The following is a 23,325-nucleotide window of genomic DNA, read 5'->3' on the forward strand; positions in this document are numbered from 1 at the left end:
TTTCAAGGCAGGTTAATCTCGTCCCAAGTGCATATTAAAATATTCTTCCATTATTATTATTATTTTTTTTAATGTAGATAAGTTTATGTAAGTAATGATTTAAGATATATGTTGAAAAAATTTTCACTGTGTGTGAGAAAATTCTGAAAGGTCACATAAAATTTCTTGGCAACCTTCGGGGATTTCATATGTTTCCACCAGTTTCCTCTGAAAAAACAAGTGCATTTTGCGATTATGTGCACTTATATCCAATTTTGTGTGTAAAATATTCTATGTATATTTTCATTAGATATGATCAACTTCAGCTATTCTAACTATCTTAGTTTCTGGTTATACTACGTACTTATATTATCACATATGGTGGTGGTGAGGGTGGGAGCGTGACCTCACACCAGGGTTGAAAGGGAAGCATAAAGCCTAAAAAGATGAGAGTCCCTGATCTAGATGACGTTAGAGTAATAAGTCTAAATCTGTGCAACGAAACTATGCTGATTACGTGAAGAGCTACTTTAAATTCAGTAAAATATATTTATTGGCTGTTTAAAGTTCAGACTGACTTCTTTAATTTTTTCATGAGATTCTTTTATAACTATTGTTGCTCTTCTTGGCATGCCATAGTTAATAAGCACTATGTCCCTGATCTAGATGACGTTAGAGTAATAAGTCTAAATCTGTGCAACGAAACTATGCTGATTACGTGAAGAGCTACTTTAAATTCAGTAAAATATATCTACTGGCTGTTTAAAGTTCAGACTGACTTCTTTAATTTTTTGAGGAGGTTCTTTTATAACTATTGTTGCTGTTCTTGGCATGCCATAGTTAATAAGCATTATGGAGCGATTGGATGCCACTGTCTCTTGAGAGGTTGAACTTTTTTACTCCTCCATACAAGAAAACGCAAGAAAGATTTGCAACACAAAGAGAGGAAATCCCTCATAGCACAGGTGGGGAATCGAACCCACGACCTCCGGCATACGAAACGATACTTCTACCAAAGAGCTACGGAAACTCCACCGACAACTATTCAGCCAACCAAGTTTCGAATTAAATTTTTATGGTTTTATATCAAAGTTATTGACGCGACGAAGATCTAAATTACTAAACGTGGTTATACAAGCGAATAAATGGAAGCTTAAGGATATTATATGATCCAACCTAAGTTTTCCGTGAAAACATATGAATTTGAAGCACTTAATGAGCTTTCGGCATTGACTTTCTGGAGATTTCCAGCGCCAGATCATCACGAAGGTGCTTATGTGTGAGTGACTTCAAGTTTAACAGGTTTTAACAATTCTCAATTTTATTTATAGAATATTGTTAAACGAATGTAGAGTCTAGTAATGCGGATGAATAAACTTAAGCAAATTGCCTGATTCACCCTACGTTTTCTTCGGAAACAAGTGAATCCGAAGTCGACAGACCTGAATTGCTTTACTGAATAGGAGTGTCGGGACTAGGGCTGCAGTTGAATAAATTTACTGATACCCTTTGAATCATCTGAAGTTTTTCATGGAATTCGTGAATCCGAAGTCAATAGATTTGATCTTGGATAGCACGTGGTATTGTCTTCCTGAAGACTTTCAGTGTCATGTTATGAAGAAGGTGGTTTATGTGTGGGAGTGACTTCAAACTTATCAGGTTCTATCAAACTAATGACTACTGTTATACTTGTGTAGGGTCTAGTATTGAGGATAAATAAACCTACGGATATTGTCGAATCCATCCTAGGTTTTCCATGGAAACTGATGAATGGGATGCCGAGAGCTCTGATGGCAGTGAACTTGGCATCGGCTTCCGGAAGACTTCCAATGGCAAATCATGAAGAAGGTGCTCATGCGTGAGGGTGACTCCAAGCTTATCTGGTTCGATCAAGCCCAAAACTATAAAAGCAAAAAATATTAATCAATCAACAAACAAACAAATAAACAAAACAAAAAACCATCTTGTGAACTCGAGTTGAGGATGAATCTTTTAATTTTTCAACATGTACTCGCAACATTATTTATCCATTTACAGTCAAACCTTTAAAGTTGACCACGTGTCTTAGTTGATCGCTATTTTCAGGCACATAATTAGATCTATATCATGTAATTCAACCTCTATAAGTTGACCACCTGTTTAAGTTGACCACTAAAGTAGTGATCCGCAAGTGGTCAACTTACGCAGGTTTCACTGTATTTCTCAATTCTTGATTGCTAAACAGGAAAATAATGTGTATTTTATGTGGAATGTGACAAAATGCCTATGGCTTTGCTTCGAAAATGTCAGTCAGTTACCCATGGAATTGCCCAGATTCTAGGTATGCATTTTAATAACCCTGCATGCGAAAAGATTACACGCCAATTATCCCACTACATTTAACGATACAGTAAGCATTCGATACAGCAACTGTAGTTTAATGATCATTTTTCTTTCTAATGGGACTGCGTTAGGCTAGTTAGCCTTTTGCAGACCTAGATCCCCTATATGGCATCCAGTCTTTCATGTGCCACGATTAAGGCACATATATCAAAGGCACGAATAATTTTGACACAGTTTACACCAGATAGAGGCACATTGGCCCTCTTCGATGCGAAACTGCACTAGGATTTTGTTTTTTTGCCGAGGGCATTCAAAGCGAAACGAATACCCAAGGGATCGTTTACGAATCATATGACATGGGCCTTGACGTTTCTCTGCATCTTGAAAATCCACCCACTGGCACCGCGGGTCAGAACCCGGTACCATGGCATAGTAGGCCAACGCCTTATCACCACGTCACCCAGCCCCAGTGATACTCCAGTCAATTTTCTGAGGGTATACCCCCCAGTAATCCATTACGCACAATATGTGTATGCGATCATATACGTAACATGTCATAATATGAAAATTTTTGGAGCTTGAGGGTATACGCTATGTGTCTAAAAAAGTTTGAGAGTATACGGCGTATATGGAGTATACCCTATGGGAACACCACTGCCCAGCCCACAATTTAAAGAACGAGTTGTAATGATAATTGATAAATGCTGACATGAGCATCCAATCTGGGGAAAAAATCCCTTACTCACTAGAGATACAGCAGACATTCGATGATGTATTATTCCACGACTTTAAGCGACGTAACGAATTGCAGTTCCGATGCATTTTAAACATGCAACAGATTTTTAATTATCTTGCGTTTATAATATTTCCGATTTCTAATCTGAAATGGGGGGCCGTGGTAGCCTGATCGGTAGGGCATTGGACTCGGGGCCGGAGGGGCTCGGGTTCGATCCCCGCTGGTCGAAGACCCACCGTCGTCATTAAAGGGGACTGGGCGACGTTAAATATGCTCGTGGTCTCAATGTCCTCCAAGTGAAACGATACCTCTGGGGGTGCTAGTACCAGGTAGCTATTAGCTCTTGGACTAGTTCTAAATTCTCATTAACTGTCCGATCCGGTGATGGTGCTGCCATCTATCGGTATATAAAATAATGGAGGCAAGGCACATAGTATGCAGATCCCTCGACATAATACAGTTGTAGTCAGTTGTGACTCTTGAATAGAAATAGAATAGAATAATCTGAAATGAAGCTTAACTGTTTCAAAGTTAAAGTCAAACTTTTACAGTTAAAATCTGGCAACATCAGTGTTTTTAAATGATATTATGTGTTCCGAGTGAAGCGAGCATTGTGTGTTTGATCCTGTGATTACTCAGATAAGTTATTTATACATTAACTCTATTGTAAGTTAATATTGATTTTTTTGTCATTGTGTCTGTTATTAAACCATCTAGCATTAATTGCAAGTTATTTAACTTAATTTCTTTGAAAAAGAATTCATGAAATTTTGAATAGAGAAATTGTTAACGATATGATTAAGTTTCTTTTAAGCATATAAATGTTCTCATTGCACTAACGTCTATCCCTTTTGTTATATTTACTAGATTTTTTTTCTTTCTATGTGTTTATGATCAAAAGTTATGACAACTATTTGTTGTTTTTGCAATTCGTACTTTTAATTCTTTTTATCGTCGACGGGTTGCGAAATGATTACTCTCCTAATTTTTTTCCCTAAGAGGGGAAGGGGGCGTTTTCACTGTATCTCATTTTAATTATTGAGTTACTTTTATGCTAAGAGTGGGGAGGGGGAGCTAATTTTCACTTCATTCTTATTGTGCAGCGTATATTAATTAAATTCCTCATTTTACGGGGGGGGGGGAGAGGTGCAAATTTTTCTTAATTCTAAATTTAACACGTACTTTAATGACATTCTTTTTCTACGGGGGATGGGGGGTGCGTATTTTTTATTTTTTTCCAATTGTAAGTCGCATATTAATTAAATTCTTTTTTTCAACGACGGAGGAGGATCAGGTGTTTACATTTTGTTCTAGATGTAATGCTCTTTTATTGCATCCATTTTTCTGTGGATGGAGGGGGGAGGGAGAAGGGGGATTTTTGTTTAAACGCATAAAAAGATCAGATTGCTAATTAATTGGAGTGCGATCCGCTCGCAAATTGGACGGGCTATGGTAGCATGGTCCCTTGGCGAGATAGGGAGTTGGTGAATTATTTTGCATTTTCAAGCGGGCGTTAATGAAAATTAAAGTTATTAAAAATTTATTTTGTAAAATATTTTAAATCGCAATTTACTTGGTTACTGTTTTGTAAAGGGTTGTACACATTTTAGCGAAAGAAAATTATTTTTTTTACTGCGGGGGGTGGGGGTGGCAGAGATATTATTTATTTAAGGCACTTCTTTTAAAATACGTTCGAATACTGCTAGTAAAAAACTAGATAACTTAATATACACTCGCTACATCGGATAAATAACTCGATAATAGGAGGTATATCATGCGATTACATATCCCTGCACACGAAGCCCCATTTTTTGATGTAACCACCAAATTTTTTAAGCATAGAGAGTCTTTACAGTGCCAGTCATCTATGTTTGCCTGATCCATTGTACGCAAATGGTGTGCATAAAATTTTATTCCAAAGCAAGTTTCCCACTATATTGCCACAATATTTAATTAACTAAATCATCTCCAGAACGACGATCATTTACAGTCGGATCCCGACTTACGCGAGGGATGCGTTCCAAGACCCCTCGCGTAAGTCGAAATTTCGTGTTGTGGAAAAGGATATGCACTTTTTTTCCCCTTAACATACCAGACTATTCTGGACATTTTTAAACACCTTTCAAACTATTTTAGAACATTTTTTAACTTTCTATCACCGTTTCTTACATACACAGCTGAATTTTTACTATTTTTTTTAAAGCTGCATTATATTCAACATAAAATACTGTAACGATGCACAAAATCAATGATAAATTCGAGAGACATAAAATAAAACAGTACGGTACATACAATATGTAGTAATAATAAAATGCTGCACCGTACAGTAGATACAATGATAGTTACATTTATGACTTAAAAATTGAAGATGATGATTTATGATGCGCAATCAGATCGTTATTCTAATATGTTTTTCTTAAACTGCCGCAAACTTTCGCTTTTTGTTTTTCACGAACTTTAGATGAAACAACGTTCCTAGGTGCCACACAATTTCATCACCTTTCGTATTGAGTACAAATAAATGAAAAATGTGGATTGGGTATTTATACACATTAACAAAGTGATGTTTTTGGACTAGTGCGATGTGTGGGAACTTGCGCAGTCTGTGATGCTTAAAGGATGAAAGCACATTCACAAAGTCAATATTTAATGGTCAATAACGAGAAATTCACTTTAGCTCTAAAATTCGTTGCTCGTGAAGAACTCGCGTTATAGCCTTTTCGCGTAAGTCTAATCGCGTTGTAGCGGGAGTCGACTGTATACTATTAGGTCATTTCTATCTCGGTCAGAAATAATCAAAAATTAAAAGTTAAACGAAGTAAAATTTAGGATGCACACCCTGCATACAGTCACCTCATCCCATCTGTCTTGCTACATTTAATATTAAAGAATGCATTATTTTTCTCCATCTTTAATAAGGAAATACAGATAACTAATTATTCCAAGAGAAATATTCCCTTCCATGCGTCTACACGCGCTCGTATGAATGAGGAATTCGTGTTAAATAGTTACAACTTATTTACTATTGTTTTACTTTACGTGCGTATACTTTTTTCTTTCACCGTTCATAAAAAGCCTTCCATTCCACCACCGGCTGACGCAATTCGAGAAGGTAATTGCATCTAGTTGTCGTCACAGCGAACTACGCAATCGCAGGGCAAGGAATTGAAATGTTTACCGACTGTCACGATGCTCTCAGGGCATCTGTGTAATAAGTACTTTTACTTGAATCGGAGTAAAAATGAAAATACGAGTTTCTCATCTTACATTTTAGTGGCAGGGGCGCCCACAAGGGGTAATTATGGCGCAGGTTGCGCCATCTAATTTTTTTGGGGGGGAATTTTAGAATTTTATTTTTTTTTGTATTTGTTTTTTGGTTAATTTTTTGATTTAAATTATTTGTTTTATTTTATTCTATTTATATTTTATTTCATTTAATTATTTAGTTTGTGTGTCTGTGTGTGTGTATGTTATTGGCATAGCACATAGCTTTTCTAATAAAATAATTATTAAAAATAAATGAATAAATAAGTAAAAAATAAAAAAATAAATGAATTTTAAAAAAGAGCTAAAAAATTAAACAGGGAAAGAGGGTAAAGAAAAAAAGGAGGAGGGATTTGCGATATTGAACTAAGGGGGGGGGGATGGGCAGCCCTGTTTAGTGTCTTTTTTTTCTTCAAGCAGTGACTGAATAAATAAATAAAAAAATAATGAAATATATAATCTGCAACGATACTGACGAACGTTTTTGTATGTATTGATATAGAATACTGAAAGTTATGCTCTTCTAAAAATTAATAGAAATGTAGATTAACAAATTTGAGAGAGTTTTTTTATTTGTAAATTTATATCTGTTTATGTATTTGAGCACGTTAAAATATGAAGAATAAATTGAAACTGTTAGTATTAAAACCAACTTTATCCATTTTTAAAAACTTTACAGGAGATACAAAAAAACATTTCATAGCGTGCCCACTTATTTTTTCCATAAGATTTTTTTTCCTTTAAAAAGCATTCGATGTAGGATTTCATTTTCGTTTCCTTTTTTAAATTAGCAGCATTGTCTAATTTTATTTACAGATAAAAACAATTTGGATTGAGTTCTTTTTGAACTAAATGGGTCTTATTTATGTATTTTTTAATTTTCCATTCAAAATTTCAGTCAAATTCATGTGGTTTCTCACTTTAAAGCCATGTATACTAGCCTGTATCTGTACAATCCAAAATGCATTTTGGCTAAGCAATTTATTACAAAAATGCTGTTATTACATGTACGTTTTTACAGTTGCGATATGGTAAAAGCATGAGTCGAGCTGGTTTTGAAGTAAAACTGGTTTTTGACAGTGGTTTTCGACCTGGTTGGAAGGGATTTCTTCCACATCGCTTTGTGGTGTAATAGTATCGAAAAAAAAAAATCAAATTATGAAAGAAAAAAAAACATGCTTACTTCATGGATCAAGTTCCCTTTTGATACTAAACACCTCAATTAATAACGTTTTGCTAAAAAATAAGATTTGACTAAGTAGCTTTATAAATGAAAATTTGTGCATTTATAATAATGTTTAATTTAAATTTACCATAACGCTAAAATGTGTTATAATGCATTGCATTTAAACACGTATTTTAAGTGATATGGGTATAATTTTAACTTTGTCCACAATATTTGTTTAAATATTTATAACTGTGTGTTTGTGAGTCATTTAAATGCAGGTTCATAAAACAAATTTCGAATAGTAAATGTGCAGTTATGACGTTACTCACAAGCTTTTTTTGAAGTTGTTTTTATTTTATATTCTTTCCTTATTTATATTTGAGGCAAATAAATCAGTTACATTTCAAGTGAATTTAAACAAGTCATTTATCATGCTTTTTTCAATTGAGAGAATGGTTAGAACGCTTAACCTGTTGTCGCTTCGCTCATATTGCTTCTTTAAAATAGTATTTTTATTACTTCTTACGAATGAAAATTAAAACTTCATAAGGAGTAACGTAGTAATAGTCCTCCTATAACTAATGAAACAACCGAATTTAGGAGCTCATTCGACTCGAATCAGCTCGATTCAATAGAATTCAATCCATCGAGAAATTCCCTTCTGGGTGGGGGAAAAAGGAAATTTCTGGCTGCGCGATTGGTAGAGACAACAGGAAAAATAATAAAAACTGATACAAACTTAATCTGTTTTTTATTTCTGTAGGCTACCAAAGAAGTTGCTTTCAACTGTAGAATACCAAAGAAATTTGCTTTCAACTGTCTTATTTATTCATTCTTGTGTTATTGTTTTTCGAAGGATATTCCTGGTCCAAAAAATCACGTGCAGCTCTGGGCTTACAGATTAGATCTTTTTCTACACATAAAAAAGCCATTGCATATGTTGAGGATAGTTCAGCTTGAAATTTTTCCCTTTTCTCATTACCATCGTCGCCAGGGGCGAAGGATGAGAAGTCATTGTGACCTACCAAATATTTTCTTATTCGGCAAATTTTGTTAAATGATTCGGAAAATGTATCATCATTCGGCAAAATTATCATAATTCGGGCATCATTCAACAAAATTTCGAGTTCCATTTGGCAAATTGAGAATTTCCGCCCTCCAAAAAATAAAGTTTGTGGTACCTCTGATGGTCGCTGAAATTATTTTTTTTAATCTGCGTAAGCTTGAATTTAAACTGAAATATCCTCGAAAGTGATCATAGAAAAAATACACAATTTTCAAACGCGTCTCTATAACACAGATTTAAAAATAATATAAGAAGGTCCGTCATCATGACTTGTTCTTAAGATTTGGAAAAGCTGAGAGTCAATAGAAATTTTATGGATCACAAAAGTATTGCTCGCTTTAACCAAGGTTTGTTTGTTAAAAGCGAGTTATACTCTATTGACTCAACATTACATCAACCGAAAATTTCTAAGTGTCTCCTTAAATCCGAGTTTTCGTTAAATCAAGTCCCGTTATATAAGCGGATTTGACTGTATTTTAAAAAAAAAATTGCATAATGTGTGATTTTAAAAAAGGGAACATTTTCGTTTACTTCCACAAAAAATAAATCTTTCGATATTTTAATGTTTAGTCTACATTCAACTAAGAACTGGTTTAGTTTACCGAGAAAGAGTGTTTACCCGCTGATGTGATACACAGCTGAGCTGATATTTTCAGCTATTTTTACCCAACGGAAGCAATTGATATGTTTTATCTTTCTATATTTAGTTTGAAGAGATTATTTACTTCGTTCATCAATATTTTTCTAAGCTTTCAGGGTACAAATAAAAAAAAAAAAAAAAAAAATCCATTCAAATACCGGGGCAAAGTGAAATGGTGAAATATTTGCTCTGCTTTTAGCGCCACTTACCTAGTAATATTTTGATTATGTAGTAACATATATATAGTCTATTCAGTCAAGAAAAAAATTACCTCTGAAAATCAAGGCATATGGTAATATAAGCAATTTTCAAAAATTGATACTCAAATTGTAGTATTTTGTTGGAAGTCAAAAATTATTTAATCAATATCAAATGATAAAGTTCTTGTTATTAACATTTTAAATATTAATTGGAACCTTCCACTATTCGGTGAAGTATTTGTTAGCTTAAAACTTAACTTTTATATATTTTTGTTTTTAATATTTTTCTCAATCAATAAAGTGCATGGGGGGCAAAATGGATGGGACAAAGTGAGATAGTTCATTTTGTTTACTCATGCAAACATTTACTAAACCCCTTACGTATTCATTATTAACTTATTTAAAAACATTCTTTTATTTAATAATTCACATATTAATTCATTCATTCCCTTATTTTCTTATTCATTCACTGATTTCTTCACTCATTTCTTTTTCCTCCTGTATTTATTAATTGATTTGTTTATTTATTAGCTTATTGGTTCATTATCTTTTCATTTATTCAATTATCCTTTTATTATTTGCTCATTAATTTGTTCAAAAAAAAAATTTCACAATCAAACTGGAAATATTTCATTCGAAAAATATCACATTTTTCACTTCGCCCCAATGAAAAAAAAAGTGAACATTTTCCACTTTTTTTAAGGCAAAATTTTACTGCCAAAAATAAAAAATGTTTCAATGCAAGTTTTATTATGAAACACGATGTTCTTTCTTCGTGTACTGAAATTTTCCAAACAAATTTCCAATTTGTTCATTTTAAAAACGCACAGTCATCTTAACTATTTCACTTTGCCTCACATTCCCCTATATTAGCATGCTGCAGGAAATCACACGTGTGATGATGAAAATAGTGTGATAATGAAAAAAATTAAGTAACTAGAAATCAAAAGAGCATTATAAAACATGTTTCTGGACGCACAAATTATTTGCCCTCGTGATCTCGTTATCGAAATTCAAAATTTTAAAGTCAGCCGAAATTTTAAGAAAAGTCGCCAAATTTAGCGAGTTTCAGTCAGAAATGGAAGACATCTTTCACACGATTTGTGAGATGGATGCAGACGGTGAAATTGCATGATAAACGTCTCGCCAAATTGTTAAATTTGGCGTTTTTCTTAAAATTTTGGCAGCTTTTAAGCCTTTATATCTTGATAACGGGCGAATGAGGGCAAATAATTTTTGCGTCAAAAGTATGTCTCAAAATGCTCTTTCAATTGCTACCTTTTTGAAAGTTTTCAAAATTACTATTTTCGTGCGATTCCCTGGTTAGTAATTGCGAAGAGACACTCACTAAATTTAAAACATATCGTTCCATGAAATGCCGTCTTGAAAAATGTACTTAAAAAAATGTTAGCACTTCCCTTTTTTAAAACGTATCCTTCTTCTCCAGTTAGTCAAATAGGAGCTCTTGGTAACAAAAACCAATTGTTTCATTAAAAAAAATTTTTGATTATAAAAGTATCTAACAATTACTAGTGATGTAGAGTGAGTCTTGAGGGTAGGGAATCCTGGAATCTTTCTGAAGATTTCAGAAATCTTCCCGGCAAATTATTGGACAGGGGAATAAATTAGGACCCTTCTGAGAATACTTAAGTAGGTAGGTAAAGCATTATATCAACCATGGCCAAAGACAAGCCAGAATTACAGGTAAGTACCAGGCATCTTAGTTGCCTGCATTTCTTGCTAAACTACGGAATCCAGAATTACATTTCTCTCCCATTGGGAGCTTAAATAATCTGGAAAAACCGTAATCTAACCGAAGGCACACTTAAGAAAAAAGCTAGGTTAATATTTAAACTGGCATCTAAAAATATTTTTCACAACAGTGAGATCTGCATTCGTGCAACTTGTAAAAATTGAAGAGACTTTCTAACAAAGATACTTGAATTTCACAGGAAATTGATAAAAACCTATGAAATCCCGGAAATTTGCCCGAAAATAATCTGTGACGGTTCGGAATTTTCTTGCAGTGTATAGAGCAAGTAAACATATGAATTAACTGTATTTATTCGTAGATTTTATCTCAGTAAGAAGCACCATGCTTCGTTATATTATATCCGTTAGACAAAATTAAGGGCAAATTCGCACGTATCGACACATTACCGAGTGGGACAAAATCGCCCGCTACCTAGTTGGGAAAAACCACAATCTGGTTTGTTTTGCTCCCCCACTTTCAAAAAAAGTTTAGAAAAAAAATCTTGAATTTCACATATTACTAACATTAAAATTGTCCAATTTTTAACACTTTTGATGATGTCAAAATAATAAGTTATTGTATTTGATTCAACTAAAGGGAAAATAATAGCATTTCAAATTCGAAACAATAAGTTTGAATTTATTTGTAGTATTGACTTATTATTTTGAATTATCATCTAAATATTTATGAAACATATTTATATAACAAAAGAATAACTGGAAATTGAAGCAGAAGAAAAGGAAATGGAAACTGAAAGAAAAAAGGAGAAGAAAGAAGTTTCCAATAACTTTTTGCTTGTGATTACTTTTTCTATTTTTGTATTCCTTTTAATGTCGTTTGTATCTTACTCCTTATTTTCCAACTTTTTATCAAACTCTGAACTTATACTGTGTTTTATTTCACCCCGCCCATTATCTGGATTTACCACACCGATGCGGCAAAACTCATTTTGCAGAGCTTGACAAAGGGAAAAAAATCAATAATAAAATAATTATGTACAGCAACGCATCCGAACTTAGAATAATGCCTATCAAATGTATACGGACATTGCTGATTAATTTTCACCCTAGAAATATCTCTAAATGTCTTTTATTTTCACTCAAACCTCAAAGTTGCGATTTTGACCACTTTTTCCTAAAATATATAAAATTTATTTTTTAGAGGAAGCTAAAGATGCATCTTTATTTGTAACAAAACATTTTTTAAAGAATTTCAACAAAAATATCGCTTATGTGAGCGTTTGTGATTATTATTCGACATACAATTTTTACATAAATTATCGCGGTTATTCTTTTAATGTTTACACATCTATAATTTGAAAACCGAGAAACTTAAAAGCAAGAAGCGATTTTCTAAATGATATATTTATCGGTATCATACTAAATTGATTGTCAATGTTTGTAACAACTGTCTCAAGTTCCAATCTTTGGTTTGCACAAAAAATATATAAATTTGAAAATAAATAAATACAAATTTATGCGAACGAAATAAAAATGTATCAAAATTTAACTAGTTAATGTACTTCTTTAGTATAAATTCACTAACCTGTTTGAATCTTTCCTTTCATATTGGCAATAGTTCACAATTTTCTTCAAGCTAAAAGAGAAAACGCACTTTAATCTTGTAACTGTGAGCACTTATATTTACTTAGAACAAGTTTCTAAAATCTTATAAAGCTAGGAAAGACGTTTAATAGCAATAGAAAAACTCATTTTGGAGTTCCAATAGTAACACTCAATACTTGAAAACAGTGCTTCTCAACCTGTGGTTCGCAATCAATTTCCATGTGGTCCGCAAGCAGCTAGTGAAAATTAATCTATATCACGTTTACAGTTGTAATTGAATTGATTGAGGAAAACTCTTGTATTTATCACATTTCACCAAATATTCACTCAATAACAAAAAACGAGCTGATGTGTGCATCACATGACTTCCTTTTACTCCAATTTAATGTCATTTACCCATTACTGGCAATTTTAATGTGATTCAATAGTTTCCTTTCTAAATATCGCCAACAGTGACCAAATTGAAATCAAATTAAAAAAAAAAATATTGCTAAATCTGTCGCCAAGTTGGCGACGAAACTTGGCGACCAAAAAAAAAAAAAAAAACTGGCGATATATTGCCAAGGTTCCGCCCAATTATAACACCACTTGAGTTAGCATTGAAATTAACAATGATTCCCCCCCCCCAAAAGGTGTAAAAGACCCCCTTAGGAACATCCGAGTGCAACCAAAAGAGGAGGTGCACAACTAGACCCCACTGGGAATCTACGTACCAAATATCAATTTTCTAAGACATACTTTTTTTGAGCTATGTGAGATACATACGTACATACACACATACATACGTACATACGGACGTCACGAGAAAACTAGTTGTAATTCACTGGGGAATTGTCAAAAAGGGTATTTCGGGTGTCTGTACGTTCTCAGGCACTTATCCACGTGTGGTCGAGTCGAAAAAAAAACTCTACATTCATTCGGGGGTGAGTAAAATGGAAATTAAGGTCAATTTTTGAGTGAAAATTTTTTCGCGAATACAATACTTCTTTTTTGTAAAAGGAAGTAATAAAAATGAAAAAAAGTAATTTTATTATTTTCTGAAATGTCAATTTTTAACACTAGTCGACCCGTGCGGAACTCCGCACTGTGCTTCAAATCGTTTCATAAGGCATTTCGCTCTTTAAGAATTTCATAGGAAGAACATTATGACGAAGAACCGAAAAAAAAGTAAGCGCAGAAGAGAAGGCATGTAATTTAAAGACATCAGTAACAAAACCTCGTTAAATACAACGTTGTGATAATTTGATCATAGCTCCCCTTTTAATCGTACATATTTTCAATGCAAACATAAATGTCATTAAAAGTGTGGCTGAGTGGTGACTCGTGAAAAAGCAATAATTGTGCATGTGAAAAAACAGGTTGTGGCACATACAGTCCTGCACATGTCAGCATCTGACGGGAAAAAAAGAAACATTAAAGAGATATTTATTGGCACGGATTCGAATTGGCGCCATTCTGACTAACAGCCCGACACCCCAACAAACCTAGCAATTGCGCCTTCCTTTTCGAAAGCTATTCATTGAAGGAATGCGTAGTAAAAAACAGCAAAAAAGCTTTTTGCCAAAAAAATAATAATAAGATCATGCATCTGTGTTTTGTCATTAACCAGCATGATACGATTTAAAATTATTCGCAAAGCATGGAATTTGATTAAAGAATGACGAAGATCTCACGTAGCGATTGAAACAAACATTCTAGAGAAGTAATAAATTTGATTGAAAATAAGTGTTTTTATCTTTGAATATTGAACTATTTCATATAGAAGGTTGCTTTAACCGTTACGGCTTAAATGCCCTCACATGTTTCTCTTTTAATCGAACTCTTAAAATTCAAAACCAAAACCAGTTGAACTGAGTCCGTTCTTAAGTGTAATTTTTCGAACGTAGACAAAATGTATTTTTTTTTCAGCAGAAAGCAGAGGAGTAGAAAATAATTTCTTGCTAATGAAGTTGATAATACTTTTAATGCTTTATATCGTATTCGCGCGAATAAAAAATTAAAGGTTTACTGCGTGAAACTCGTAGTTTTAATCGGGCGTGTATTTTTTCATTTGTACAAAAGGTCGAACACTGCTATTAGAAACATCTACATTTTAGCATACAATAAAAATGTTTTTTCTGCACAAAAAGGATTTCTTTAGGTAAATCTAATACTTTTTTATGCTTACATTATGTTGAGTGGTCTGGATGTAGTCAAAGAACACAGTTCGATTAACAATCAACTTATCCGAATGATAACTGTAGCCTGCATAAAGGAGTCGAAACACCAAGTAGCATTCCCACTGCATTTATTTTATTAGGTGTGTATGTTATGAGCACATGTAATGCGTAATACTAATATAAATTTGATATTATGTCGGACAGCCCAAGCTTGCCCGAAGTTCATATAGTTTATAGCCGAACGCTCTACCGAAAAAAACTTATCCATAAAACCGAACAACTAAGTCCAGTGCTGTTAAGCTTTATTAAAATATAAACACACACACAGGCTATTTTTTATTTATTTTTTTATTTATTTATTTTTTTTTTTTTTGCCGAAAGCGACGTAAAAAATTTAAAACTGCATTAGAACTTTGCTTTAAAAAATGCATAAGAACTACAGGCAGCATCAAGGTTTTGAAACAGCAAGAGGCGATTTCGAAAACTTGAATTTTCGACCGTAAGTGTTTTTTTCGTCATTGGCCAGCCTGATAAGTTTTAAAATGAGAGGGGATTAATATATAAGATAAGATATTGAAGAAAAATGTTTTTATTTTTGAAAATTTTTACAATTTGTTATCGCAGGCTGCTTAAACCGTTATAACTTTGATGGCAGCACGTGTTCATCATTTAACAGCACGGTTAAAATACAAAATAAATTGAACTATGCTTTCGAATGTAGTAAAAATGTGATAAGCTATTTGTTTTTTAGCAAAAAGAAGAAAAAATATATATTTTACCCTTCAAATTGAGGTAGTATTTTATTTATTTGTACAAAGAGTTAAAAACTCATTAGAAGAATATATATTTCAATATACGATTTATTATTTTTTTTCTGAACAAAAAAACAATTCTATTGTAGTCTGAAATCTTAAACCTGTTACTTATATTTTCGCTTACATTATGCTTCAATTTTCTTTCCAGAGCCAAAGCTTCAAAAAAAAAAAAAAAAAACACGTGCAATTTTGAAGTAATTTAGCACAAAATCACCGAATGTTTTCATATCAGCAAGGAGCATTTCCTTCTCATTTATTCTATTCCCTCATAGCTGTTACTCATTTAATTCAGCGTTCATGTAATGCGCGATATTTCTCTAATTTTTTTGTTGCAGATTGTTCGGACGTGGGCCCGAACACGTAATCTCCTGGTTACGAAGAGAACGCTCTGCCGATCAAGCTACTCGGCTCTGTCGGTCATAGCGCAAATTAAAGTTATAAGTTTGACCGAAAACCTCATTCTGGTTCTTTAAAACAGGTTTTTTCGGCTGAAAGAAACAATTTTCAGACCTTGGGTCTATTTTTCGTCAGTAGCCAGCACCATAAGCTATAAAATAAGCCGTAAATCAAAGAAATCGATCAAGAATTGAGGAAAATTTGGCGTAGAAACCAAAAACAGGCTACAGAAATAATATATAAGGATTTTTTTCAAACTTTCAGCCCCATGCGCGAACTGAAGATGTCAACTTAGAATTTTTTTTATTATTTTTCCTCAATTGAGGACACTAAACTACAACTTTTGAGAGGTAACATGATTCCGAAAAAAAAAATCGATTTTTTTCGAACCATCCTAATGTTGAGCCACCTCTAACATAAATGTACGAGGCGATACAGTCGAGCATCGAGGATAACAGTCTCGCATGATGTCTGCTCATAGTACAGTTGCTGTAACGTGCCACTAATTTACTTAACTGGTCGATTATCCAACTTACCGTCCCAAACAATCCCCGATATGCTCCGTCTACAGCTCAGGACACCGAACAGGCCAGAGAATGAGATAAAGTAGAATAAGGCGCCCTCTGACACCCTTGCTCTATGTGACCGAGCATTGTCCTAATAAAAAATGACTCCTGGGAGCCTTGCTATGAGGTCCAACTCTTGTGACATAGCACAAGCGTACCGTTAGGCTGTCTAGGTGTTGTAGAGGAATGTTAGGGGTGACCATGTATTATATGTCATGACAGTCGAATGGATCACTCCAGCTGCAGATTTAATGTGCCGCTGGAAACAAAGGCAGGACTAAGGCTTTCGCAGTGTCGCCTCCGTTGGTGTAGGGTCGCGTAAGAGGCGATTAGACTGAAACGGAACAGATGAATGCAAAAAAAAAAAAAAAGTTTGTTAAATCAGGGTTCTTTCTGAAAAATCAAGAATCGAAGTTTCAATGCAGTCACACTGCAGTTTCGTGCAATGTAGCGGCTGTTATCAACATCGCCTGGGGCGGCAAAACTACTGGAGCCGGCCCTGGATTCAACTCAACTTTTGAACCTATATTTTAATCAGTATCTGATATTGTAGGGAACCACAGCACACCAACGAGGTACGGCCCATGCCATACTTCACGGAAAGCTGTGTTCACACACTAAGTGGTAAACTTCAAGCTGGGCTGATGCTCAGTGAGGGACTTTCCCCGGCGCGATGTACCACGTCTGCAGACCCCTGTCGGCCTCTGAACCCAGCTATACGGGGATCCGTTTTGCTGACCCCTTGTGTAGTACAACCTAAGGTAACCCTAACCTAACCCTACACTAAACCTACAACCTGAATAACCCCGCTAAAAGGTGAGGAGAGGTGGAGAAAGTCTATTTTTTTAGTGCTAGAAAAATTCTTGGAAATTTTACTGCATTATATCTTTCCATACAATTGACACGTAGATGAGCGTAGTGTATGTACACATACACTACGCTCATCTACGTGTCGAAAATGATGACTGTAATTCGTTTCTCCTGAAAAGTAGCTTGTACTAATGCACATCCTCAACTCTTAAATTGCGAGGGGTGCCTAACACCCCTGAAGAATTGAAGTTCAGCATTCAAACGTTTTGTAATGTTTACATGATGACTTTATGGACTATATATATGTGACTTTGATTTTAAAGGCGTGAAAATACTTCTTCGCATTTTTAGAGGATTGAAAATCATTTTGAAATAGTGGAATATTCAAAGAGAAAACAAAAGAACAAAAAAAAAAAAATTATTTGAACTTTGACATCTTGAAATCAAATTATGTTTTTCGCAATCACGAGTGTGTGTGTATGTAGGCGTGTGTATTTGTGTCAGGGAGGGATGTTTGTTTGTGTGTGGGGGTTATGTGTATGTATGTGTAGGGCATGTGTGTGGGTAGTTGTGTGTTTGTTTGTGTGTGTGTGTGTAGGTGTCTGTATGTATGCGTGTGTGTGTATGTGTTTGTCTGTGTAGGTGTATGTGTGTGCGTAGGTGTACGTGTAAGTGTAGGCAAGTAAGTGACGCAACCTGGAGACGGTTTTCGCTAGAGTAGCAGCATCGTGAGGCGGCCGGTCGACGGTGGTGCTGCAGAGGAAGGCGGGGGGGGGGGGGGAAATAAAATCATAGGACATCAAAACTGTCAAGTGAGAACAATAAGCAATCGTGACTGCTCAATAATAGTGATCAGTTAATCAAAAAAAAAAAAAAAAATCTACAGGTAAGATGAAAGGAAACGAAAAAATGCACTATTTTGGATTTTTTACCTTTTAGAACGATTGATTTTTGTATTTAGAAAGCTAAAAAATCATTCAAATGTATCATTTTAAAAGATTAAAATTTATCCTTAGCCCATTTTCTACGATGTTTTTTTTTTTTTCTTAACTGAAACGTTTTATTTCGAGGGCATTGGAAATCTGATCTGCACTCCTTTTGTGTGACAGAAGTGACGTAGTGGCTTTTCAACTGGATGCCAAAAACACTGAAAAATAACAGTAATTATTTAGTTAAAATACTTCCGCTTTTTAATTGTTTCAAAAATAATGAAAAGGAAAGTAATTATAATATTAGTTTTGTTAATAAATTCGACCAATTAATTTCTAGGCTGAACATAAGCAAGCATATATTTGTGGATTTTGGGCAGTTTAAACTTTTTATATATTGCAAGTTTCCGAACATTTTTGCGTTTCAAGTCAACTAATCAATTTAAAAGAGTAATCCTCATTGCCTAAGTTCAACCTTGAAATTTGTTCATTAACTTCTATTAACAAAACTAACTTGGTAATAACTATTACTTTCCATTGTTTTTGGCAACAGTCGAAAAGCAGATCAGTTTTCTCGTTGTTTATATAATCCATTTTCTTCATTAAATATACAGTTTTGTTGCAAATATGTCTAGTCAGGCGCAGAAAGAACAAGGGCGTGGCGGGAAAGAAAACGTGCGGGTGAAGTGACAGTTCATAATGTAAAAAGAAAGAAAGTATAAAAGCTTCACTTCAATCGTGTATCTTTACAGCACTTTTTTTCCCTTCAAATTTCAGATGCAACGCGTGAAAATGCACTTCATTAAACTTTTTATCTAGTGTATGAAATGCTCTTGTTAGAGGAGACGCAAAAAATTTCTCTGTGTATGTTACCTACGTTGCCGTTTAAGTTGTATTTATATAAATAAATAATGCAAAAATCATTGGAAATTTTCCTTTTTTAATTTGCGAAATTTTCTGAGTTGCACAAGAAATATAGTATTGAGGTTACATACACCCCACCTTACCACTAAAGTTACAAAACAAAATCCCCTCACCAATTAAGGGTCAACAAATGATCCCTTGTTCTCAAGAAATGAGCTCATCAAGCTTTTAAAATGCAACTTGGAAGCGAAAGAAATATCACTCGCAATTTTATAGATTTTTCCCAATAACAAGAGCAGAATCAATTCTTGACTGTTTACGTAGGTGTTTCTGTGAGCTGACGCAATATTTGCCATGGTTGACGGAAGGGGAAAATGACGTTTAATGTTATCATATACAAAAATCCCCTGCAGGTGATAAGACGTAATTTGCTCTCCTTATGATGAAATTTTCCGAGAACGGAAATAAGAAAAATAGTGCAGAATTATAAACAGAAGAGAAGAAAAACGAAAGAAAATTTGAAAGAGAAAATACTGCCATTGCTTTATAAGTTTTTTTTTTAATTTTTTTATTTGGAGGGAGATGCGTCAATTTTCAATAAAATGAGAGCTTTTAGTTTTCACTTGATCTAATGTTCATACAGCGTCCACCCAAATTAATATCGCTTTTTAGAGGGAGCAATTGTCCCTAACGGTAGTTCAAAAATACATATAAAAAAACGAAGTTTCTCCTAGATAACAGGACACCCCTTAATATTTTTAGACTTGTGGATTGTAATATACTGGCAGAATTTTAGCTTCTTAATCAACGGAAAGAGGATGCTCAACCCCCTCCCCCCAAACTTCATACGTATGGGGATGGGGGTTAAAAAGTACATTGAACTGAAAAAACAATGCTATATATCATAATATAGGGGATAGTGGGCATATAATATAGTGGGCCACAATGAGACATTGTAAATTCAAAAATAAATACAATTCTGACAGCTACCACCACCTAGGAGGAGTTAAACATAACCAAAATGCTTCCCAGAATTCCTAGTTCCATGCTGTTCTATGCTTTCGTTTTGTAGAAAAAAAATTAGTTACTGTTTGGACACACTGAAAGTTATTTTTATAATTTCTTGCAACTACAATAATCTTGAAAAACTTCAACAACTAAGCTAAGTGTTGTAGTTTATGTTGTTACTGATACTTTAATCTTCTATTATTCTGCTATATTATTTTTAACTCATGGTTTATTTAAATGATATGAAGCAAAAATCTTTATTTTGTTGTTTGGGCCACACTTTTTTGGGCCACAATGAGATGTCTCATTGTGGCCCAAGTAGCAGTAAGCAAGATTAAAATACTTATCTACTTTTTGTTTTAGTTTACAAAAAAAAATTTAACAATAAAAAATAGGCTTGGTTTAAAAATATTTATATTTTAACTAATTATGTATTACAAGTGACCCGGGACCTTAAAGAAGGAGATTTTGTTTTAGCTCAATTCCCTTTGAGTATAAAAAATTCAAGCCGGCGTATTTTCTATAAATATGTATCTGTTATTACAAAGTGTTCTGATAATGAGGTAGAAATACAGTGCCTGAAGAGAGTTTTTATAACTCCTCTAAAAACAAATTCATTTATATAGATAACGATATTTCGAATATTAGCATCCAAGATATCCTGGGAAAACTGCTTCAGCCAGATATCCATTCAGAAGGGAGAGTGCCTATAATTCAATTCCCAGGATGTATTAATACAGTTGAAAAATACTAAAATTTAACCTTTGCTTATTTCTTGTTTAAATACTTTACTGAATTGTTTAAATGCAGTACTGAAATGTTGAAATGCTGTTGCAAAATGCTTTTTAATAACTCTGTACCGAATTAAGTTTCTTTAATAAACTAGCTAAAGGTACTTATTTTGCAATCTTTAAGTAAAAATACAGTGATTATTTAGCTTTCCCATTGTGGCACTACTTAATGTCTCATACTGGTGCATAACTGGGCCACAATGAGACATTTCTCATCGAATTTATAAAGCCTCATAACTTTTTTTCTTACATTACATAAGCTAAATTGGGTGCAATATACTATAATTTAGTTCCTTTAATATAATCAAATATGTTTCTGTGCTTTAGAACTCATCAATATACGAAAAATGAAATATATGTGTTTTTTGTCTCATTTTGATCCACCCTCCCCTACACTGGTAATATGCATATAAATTGCATTAAAATAATTATTTGTAAAAAAAACATCTGGGGAAATTAAATATTTCTAAACTTGTGGCATTTTCAATGCTACGGCTAATGTTAAATTATGGGGTCCTTGAGCACCCTCTTAAAATTTAAGTAAGAAGCTAAAACTTTTACAGCATAATACTATTAGTAAGTCTAAAAGAAATAAGGGGTGTCCTTGACTTTAGCTCGAAAAAAAATTTTTGAACCACCCTATTGTCCCCTTGATTTGAGAGATCAATGTAAGTACATACAAGTGGGCGTGGTTTTTGTTGCTTCCTGATATTATTTGCATTGATTATATACACCCCCCCCCCTTCCTTGGGAAAAATTCGGAATGACAGGCCTGGTTCAATTGGTTTTTTTGTTATTGCACTGCAAAAAAAAAAAAAAAAAAAAAAAAAAAATCCGAAACGTCACTGATTACTTCCGAGAAACCTTTCGGGATTTTAAGACTTTATACCCATCTTGTGAAAAAAGAAACTGGGTCTAAAATCTTTTAGGTAAAAGGTTTCCTGAATTACAACACGTTTCATGAACTTCGATTTTGGCCTGTGGTGAAACACATTTTTACCTACCAGAGCAAAAATATATTGGTTTCTTGCCCCAATCAAGAGCGAAATGCAGTCTCCAAATATTGTAGCTTTGAAGGAATTGCTTGCCATTCCCTCTTTATTTTAGGATATTTCCTGTTTAATCAAGAAAGTCCGAAGCTATTGCTATATACATATACAAGTTTTCACTGAAGGTTCCTGAGTTAGTCCAGAAACATAACTGACTTTGATTGGGAAGGTTTCTGAGTTAACTCTCGTGATATTAACACACGTATAAACTATACACACGTGATTTTATATAGCCTCCGACCAGAAGTCAGAAGGCGTAACATCTGGAAACCTTAAAGCCATTCTTATGGATTTTTTCTTTTGGTTAAAGTTTTACTTTTTTTGATCCATCACACAATGATAGCATGCCTAAACACAGAAGTTAAAGATAAAATTTTATCGACAATCATTTTAAATTCAGTTTCCCGAATCTCTTAAAATTACTTCTGCAAATAGCATGCCTTAAAATGCCATCAAAATAATATCCGGAGAGTCTAGATAATGTGCATCACCCTGTATTTTGTGTACAATTTCGTCATCAGGGGTGGGAGGAGACAGGGAGTGATTTTTAAAAGCATAATTCACCCCATGAAAACGGTTGGATTGCGAATGTTTCAAAAAATGTTTCATTTTAAATTATCGCTCTTCGTGAGTTTAAAGAAATAATTATCATTTATGGATACGTAAAAGGTGCAAATTTATGGGGAATCATAGAGACTGAAATATTTGATAACTTCAACGAAAGCAAAGAAATAACTCTTATTGAACTGAACCACGCTGAACCAACAAATAATAATAATTATAGTTTCACGAATATTTTACATTAAAAACAGAGTGTGACCAATAGGAAGGCCAGGAAAAATATTATTTGAGTACATATGAAATGCTTCAAAATTATGATCATATCCGATAAAAAAATAACAGAAAATGTTAAAAAAATGAAAAGTATATGTTTTGTTTCTCTGAATATGATTTTATGAAATGTTACTGGAAATGGTTCGGACTAACAAATCATTTGGATAGTAAAATATGATTATTCTATTAATGGCTGATATTTTAGTGCTAAAATAACTAAATGTTGCTTTTTGAAATATTTCTCAAGTGCTTTTACGGGGGGTGTGTGTGTGGGGGGGGGGGGGGTTATGTATTAAAAGCTTAATTTCCTTTTCGGAAATTTTTAAAAGATTAGAAAGAGATTTCCACTGAAAACCGTTGGACAACAAACTAGAAATGTAAGAAAGGCAGAGATTCGGAGATGTATAAAAA

The 23,325-nt window shown here is 33.8% G+C and overlaps 1 protein-coding gene across 1 annotated transcript in view; it reads right to left on the minus strand.

The window, feature by feature from the left end:
- LOC129231542 (phosphotriesterase-related protein-like) overlaps nucleotides 1-16,904 on the minus strand; it is a 73,196-nt gene extending 56,292 nt beyond the window's left edge. The window contains exons 1-3 of the mRNA XM_054865884.1: nucleotides 16,788-16,904; nucleotides 12,674-12,724; nucleotides 1,706-1,880 (exon numbers count right to left, since the gene is read on the minus strand). Of these exons, the coding sequence (XP_054721859.1) occupies nucleotides 1,706-1,880; nucleotides 12,674-12,695 (197 nt within the window). The 5' untranslated portion in view covers nucleotides 12,696-12,724; nucleotides 16,788-16,904. The remainder of the gene's footprint in view (nucleotides 1-1,705; nucleotides 1,881-12,673; nucleotides 12,725-16,787) is intronic.
- Nucleotides 16,905-23,325: the final 6,421 nt, after the last annotated feature.

The sequence above is a fragment of the Uloborus diversus genome, chromosome 10 (assembly GCF_026930045.1).
Source record: "Uloborus diversus isolate 005 chromosome 10, Udiv.v.3.1, whole genome shotgun sequence".
NCBI classification, from domain to species: Eukaryota; Metazoa; Arthropoda; class Arachnida; order Araneae; family Uloboridae; genus Uloborus; species Uloborus diversus.